At 45.2% G+C, this 6934-nt stretch overlaps 1 protein-coding gene across 1 annotated transcript in view; it reads right to left on the bottom strand.

The window, feature by feature from the left end:
- USPL1 (ubiquitin specific peptidase like 1) overlaps nucleotides 1-6934 on the bottom strand; it is a 114110-nt gene that overhangs the window by 57699 nt on the left and 49477 nt on the right. The window contains exon 2 of the mRNA XM_007957839.1: nucleotides 6803-6932. Within this exon, the coding sequence (XP_007956030.1) occupies nucleotides 6803-6932 (130 nt within the window). The remainder of the gene's footprint in view (nucleotides 1-6802; nucleotides 6933-6934) is intronic.

The raw sequence follows: 6934 nt of genomic DNA, 5'->3' as shown, positions 1-6934 counted from the left end.
AAGGGGACTGGAAAGCTTGTTAGTAATGTAAATAAGGTACGTGGCACCCTAATGTGGGGACTGGTCACTCTGTCATCTCTGTAGTCTTAAAAGGGGCCCTCCCAGGAGCAGAAGGGGATCTTACTACCATCAAGAAAGAAGAGCCGGAGGTGGAGTGAGCGTGTACTTGAAGTGGAATGAGATCCCTGTGCTGGCCCTCCCTGGCAGAGATATTGGCAGAGCGTCAACAGAGAGATGGCAGAGAGGCCAGAAGAGAGGTGACAGTGAAAAGAGCTTTGTAATACTTGCCTGAGCAAGACAGAGGCCGGCTGAAAGGCCAAGGGCCAACGAGAGGTGCGCCTGAGGGCGTGGCCAAGGGAGACTGTCCTGATGGAAGAACTGTACACCGAGTGTTCCGGAACCTGAATTGTACCCTGTCACTTCCCTAATAAACCTCATAATCGTGAGTACTGTCTGTGAGTTCTGTGTGGCCACTGTAATGAGCTATCAAACCAGCAGAGAAGCAGTGAGTGCCGTAGGAAGGAGGCTGGGGTCAGAGTTGGTTAAAAGGCTGGAGGGTGGCGGTACATCTGGTCTCACAGCAATCAGCCTTGAGCTGCTGGTGGTGATCCTCTCCCCTCCTTGACAAGTTAGAGGCGGTCAGAGGAACATGCCACCATATCCTTTTTGCTCCGGGCAAACTTATTTCTAAAAGACGCCTCCAAGTACATTAGAGATTACTAAGTCTTCCAATCAGTCCCAACGTAATCAACCAAAGAAATGAGAGAAGACCCTCTGTATGCCAATAGGTAACAAGAACCTCCACAAGTTGTTTTTTTGTATGTATGTATGAATGTATGTATGTATGTATGAATGTATGTATGTACGTATGAATGTATGTATGTATGTATGAATGTATGTATGTACGTATGAATGTATGTATGTATGTATGTATGAATGAACAGAATGAATCTTGAAATGTCTTTCTCCTCTCACTTGTCATGTTAAGTCTATTGGTGATAACAAACATCTCTCTTGCAAGAATTCAGGCAAACCAAAACCCATTGCTGTTGAGTGGAAGCCAATTCAGAAAGCCCCTAGAGGACAGGGGAGAACTGCCCTAGAGGGTTTCCAAGGCTGTAGGTCTTTGTGGAAGCAGATGGTCTCATCTTTCTCCCAGGGAGGGGCTGGTGGGTTCGACCTGTCAATCTGTTGGTTATCAGCCCCGTGCCTTAACCACCGCCTCCCCGGAGCTCCTTTAGCAACTCAGGAAACTGGATGGGAAACCATTTAAAATTGAACCTTGTTACTGGAATGGTTGCCATCTTTTATTATATAGTGTATACTAGTGTTTTCATAATTATTTAGTATGTTTTTTTCCAGGGAAAGTTCATTCATTTTGTTGTTGTTGTTGCTGTTTGCCGTCGAGTCGGCCCCGACTCATAGCGACCCCTCCTTGGGTTTCCGAGGCAGTATCACTACGGAAGTAGGATTGCCCAGCCTTCCTTCCGAGGAGTGCTGGTGGGTTTGAACCGCCAGCCTTCTGGTGAGCAGTCAAGTGCCTTAGGCACTATGCTACCAGAGCAGCCGCATATATATATATATGTATGTATATATATATATATGTAAATTAATGTCGTTTTCAGTGTAATTACACTTCATATCATATTCAAAATCCTAATTTTGTCAAGTTCTGATACTTGTAATGAACTTAGTATTAGTATCAGTTCTTAAAACCACACCCTCCTCATACACAAAAATGAACACCCCCATTGATTACTGAATGACCGATACTATCTGTGAAGTATACAAATCTGAAAGCACGTTCACCCAAACTTTAATCAAATCCTAATCATGCTATTTTTTTTCTGTTTCTTTTATATTTAATTATAAAGTAAACTATATTTGTATTTAAATAAAAAAATACAATGGAAACTTTTTCAAAATTATTTACCAGATGCATGTAGAAACTCCAATTACCTGTTGAGTATTAAAAATCTACCTTCTCCAACATAAAAAGTAAAACATAACATAGAAAGTGTATAACACACTTACACGCTGGTGGAAAAACAAAAGACCAACACACACACATGACATCGATGTAGCCCCTACCTGGAGATCCTCACACAAACAGATAGATTCCTCGAAACTGATCCGGTAAGTCTTTAACGCTTTTAACTTTCCCTTCTCTCTACAAGCCGGGCAATACCCATCCGACGTTCCTTTAGCTGAATCATAGTTCTAAAAGAGAAATAAAGCACATTAAAACATAGGCATTCCTCCTGTGTATCTGATTACAAAAAAGCAAAATGGAAAGATAACCAGAAAAAAAATTGACAATTTTTAACTAGAAGTGTCCTAGCAACATATTTTAAACATGGCAAATAAAAGAAATGCACATAGGCTTTTACATACAGCTATTATTCCAAAAAGGATCTAGCATAGTTTTAAATATTAAATAGCACCAGTTTTATTTGCAAGGAATAAAGCAGTTATCAACTGCCAGGAGAAACACAGGCGCCATATTGCCAAACGCTGGCAAGCCACACTGTCTACTTTTGCTTTTGCTTTCACTGTATCAATAAAGCACAGGAGAGGTAAACAGTAAAACAATCTTTCGCCATTGCTGTAAGATTTCCGTGGAAGATACAATGTTTCACGAGTTAACCGGTAAAATTAAAACCAAATTAAGTCCCAAAGAGGAAAAGTAAAATTTTGCACTGAGGGAAAAAAATGAGTTCACGAATTTTCCCCAAATACCCCACCAGGTGGAGTGAAGATGCCCCCATATCAGTCCCTCGTCCAATCACCGGCCAACCATTTCCAATCTTCGAGGAATCCGTCATTCCGAGTCATTGGCTAATTTATGTCACTTGAAACATGTCAATATCACTAACGATTTTTCAATGAACCCTGGAAAAAAAAAGTCAATAGGCAATTAAATAAAAATCCTATTTACTCTGAAAAACATCTAGACTATTTCATAAAACACATATATACATCAAGCGTATCGGCAAGGTCGACATCCCAGGATAAGCATGCCTGAAACTGTGATCTTAAGTGAAAACTAAATACCTCAACTTATTTCTAAATCCAAGGAAATGGTGGGGGAGGGGCCCCAGGTGGCAATAGGACCAATTTTCATAGCAGATCAACCTGTAAGCAAATTAAACAAAACACATCCTTGAGGTTGTTGTTGTTATATGCTCTCGAGTCAGACCTGACCCTCCTTGGGTTTCTGAGGTGGTATCTCTATGGAAGTAGATTGCCCAACCTTCCTTCCCAGGAGTGGCTGGTGGGTTTGAACCACCAGTCTTCTGGTTAGCAGTCAAGTGCCTTAGACACTACGCCACCAGAGCTCCTGTAGCTATTATTTAATGTCAACAATGTTAACTGGTGGTGCAGTCGTTCAAGCACACATCTGCCAACAGAAAGGTTGGCTGTTCAAACCTACCCACTGCTCCATGGGAGAAACATGTGGCAGTCTGCGGTTGCTTTTCCAGACTGCGAGACCTGGAAACTGAGGCATGTTTGGTTTGTAACAAGAGTGCAGCCTTGGAAATCCTACGGGGCAGTTCTACTCTGTGGTCGCCATAGTTGGATTTGCTTTGACAGCAATGGGTATATTGACTACACTTTGAAAACTTAAGTTTTTAGTGTCTACATACAACTTGAAACAAATATGCTGACATTATACTAGAAAGTGCTTAAAAAAAGAGTAGATCCATTATGGCATTACTTGAAAAGAACAAAAGAGACAATGAACCACTGGCCCCATATGTTCCTATAATGTTTCAACCCAAGAAAAGGCCTTTACCAGTTGAGAGTGATACTTTCTAAAAGCTATCAAGGAAACGCTATTTTATATTGAATCATCTGTACTAAAAGCAATATACAAACACAGTCATTGTAAAATGACACCTGTGACAACTCTGCTGCCGGAGTCCCCGAGAGCAGAACCCATTCAGTAATCAAATCATGAAATGGAGAGCCACGGAAAGAAAAATTGTTAAGGGTGGTGTAAACATGGGTTTAAAATGCGGGAAACTAGGTACCAGGAAATCTCTAAGCACAGGTGAGTTACCACTGAGCAGGGATGGGCGGCTGGACTGGACGGTTTTGAGGATCTTTCCCCAAATCTGCATAGCCATAAATCTCCGACAACCATCCCCTAGGGATCAGGGGCCCACAGATTCACCCTAAAAATGAGGTAGGCTGCTCTGCTGAAGCTGTAGAAACCTCACACACCTTTCAAGACCCCCCTCAAATAAAAACCAAACTCGCTGCCGTCAAGTCAGATCCGACTTGTAGCAACCCCTCCTTGGGTTTCCGAGTTGGTATCTCTATGGAAGCAGATTGCCCAACCTTCCTTCCGAGGAGTGGCTGGTGGGTTTGAACCGCCAGCCTTCTGGTTAGCAGTCAGATGCCTTAGCCACTGCACCACAGAGCTCCCTTTCAAGATAAGGACCCAACAAAAGCCAAAACAGTTGCCACTGAGTCAATTCTGACTCCCAGCAATCCTGTGGGACAGGGAACTGCCCACCTGGTTCCCAAGACTGTAGTCTCTACAGAGCAGATGACCACATCTTTCTCCCACAGAGGTGGGTTCAAAGCACAGCCAAACACTTAACCATTGCACCACCAGGGCTCCTTCAAGACAAAGGATGGTTTTAAAGATAAAAATACGTTTTAAAACGTTAGTATCGGTGGATCTGAGCTTCCTACACCTGAGGCAGTAACCATAAGGGATGGCCCCATGGACCTGCTCTGTCTCTGCTGTTGGGGCTGTTCTGCGCACTGTAGGCCGTCTGTCTGCAGCCCCCGCCTGGACCCGCCCCAGACACTCCACACTGCACTCCACACCACACGGCACTCCACACCACACTCCACACCGCACTCCACACCACAACCATCAAACCTACCTCCAGACATTGCCAACCGTCCCCTGCCGAGCAATCCACAGAGAAACACCATCACAGGAGTTAGCCAGTTAGATCCTAGCTTTTTCTTTTCAAGCTCCTCACTGACAACACCAACTTATGTATTACCTTTGGCTGGATTCATTCACAATTTACTTACAAAAGTAACCATATAAGAAAGAAGCCAACACGTAGGATTACAGAGTAGCTAAAAGTATCCGCTTTGTGCCCACCCAAGGTGCGGAAATTACTTTGCTGTCAAATTGGTTTGTTCTAGGAATTAAATGAAGTAATGCTTGCAGAAAGCTTAACAGGGCACCCGACACACAGTAAATTACAGCTACCATTTGTTTGGTGCCAATTTTATGCTTCACTCTATGTAGAAAATACCCAGTACACCTTGACTCATTCATTTTGCAGTTTTTGCAAAAGAAAAATTGGCAAGCAACGCACCATGAATACATTATTTTTGATGAAAATTCCCACCTGCCTGACAAATCTAGGTAACTCTTTGTGATTTTTTTTTTCTCTCACCTATAAAAGTAAACTAGAAGATAGAGAAGAGGTTTGACTATTTAAAACCAAGCTTTGTCATCTACTCTCCTGATTTCCCCCACCCCCCACCCCAAGCACCCAAACAGGGAAAGCAGGTAGGCTGGTAGCTGAAACCCCCAGAGGCAAAACTCTCCAGAAGAACTTTCACTTAAATGCCAGACTCTCCGGATCTTCTTTCAAAGCAAATTATTTTGTCCTCGTATACAAAATCCTGGGGTGGTTCTTACAACTTAACGTGTCCCTAAAATAAGGCCCTCAGTTTCTGCCTTTTCCACAATCAACCCGTTTCGTCTTCTAAATCTCACCTGCCATTTTGGCATCTGTATCCTTCCAGAGACTGGAAAATCCGACACCCTCTCTACTCTTTCACTTGCCTCTTCTTCACGCACTAACTCACCAGATTCCGTGGACGCTACCTTGCAAATGTCCCACCTCCCACCTCTTTCCACGCCACCCCCACTTCGTTTCACCGGCCAAGTGATGCTCCCATAAACCAAAGGAGTCTCCGCTCAGCTGGAAGTTTTCTCTTTGCCCCAGACTGACCATAGGCAAGTCTACACAGAGCAATGGGACCTAATGGTGGCCTCGTGACCTAACTAACGCTCACCAGTCGAGCTTTCCAGCCCTATCTCCGTCTACTCCACTGAAGCCACATCCCCTTTCTTCCAACCCTGACCTTGCATACTTCGCTGAGCCACCGAGACTCCAGGAGGCCTAAAGTGAGCGCCTACCCCACTAGGGACCCAGCTACGGTGCAAGGAGTGTGCAAAGCTGGCCCAGGGAATCGCGAAACGCGTGCAACTCAACTTCATTCACAGTCCCGTGTGCAAAATGCTCCACGAAAGAGCAGCTCGGGCAGGGGCCTTACGCCCACTTGAGTTTGCGCTCCGCGATCAAATGCATTCAGCGCGCTGTCAAAAGCAAAGCCACAACAGACAAGAAGCCGAGGAAGGAGGTCGGCATTCAGCTCCCAGCGCCGTCTGGCCCCAGACCTCCATCATCGTGAATCGGAGACCGGTAGGAGCGAAAGATGTTAGTTTCGAATCCCAGCCTTGGAAACCCAAAGAGGCGTGGGGTTCCGTTAACCCTGCCCATCTGCACGCTCCCGGTGAGACGGAACAAACTCTGGTTTCTTTTCAGCGTTTACCTCTCTGAGCCCAAACGGATCTGTGCCGCTATCTCAACACCTTCATCATCAACCTGCCCACCCGCACCCATTCGCGGCCATCCAGCCCTGCCATCCAGCCCATCGTCTCGGCGCGTAAACTACTAACCCCGTAGATCACTCCACCTCTAAGCCCTTTCCCCAAACCGAGGGCTGAAGGTAACAAGTCCTTCTTCCCACTTACCTGTCGCAAACACTCCCCTTCTCCACAGCGGATCGAGCCGAACTCCTGTTCCAGAGTGGGTCCCACAGCACCCAGCGCAACGTTCACCCCACGTTCCCCTTGCACTGCTCCTCCCCCACCGGCCGCTGCGCT

The sequence above is a fragment of the Orycteropus afer genome, unplaced genomic scaffold (assembly GCF_000298275.1).
Source record: "Orycteropus afer afer isolate SDZICR_OR568_19922 unplaced genomic scaffold, OryAfe1.0 scaffold00805, whole genome shotgun sequence".
Taxonomy (NCBI): domain Eukaryota; kingdom Metazoa; phylum Chordata; class Mammalia; order Tubulidentata; family Orycteropodidae; genus Orycteropus; species Orycteropus afer.
This window is presented reverse-complemented; position numbering and strand designations above follow the sequence as displayed.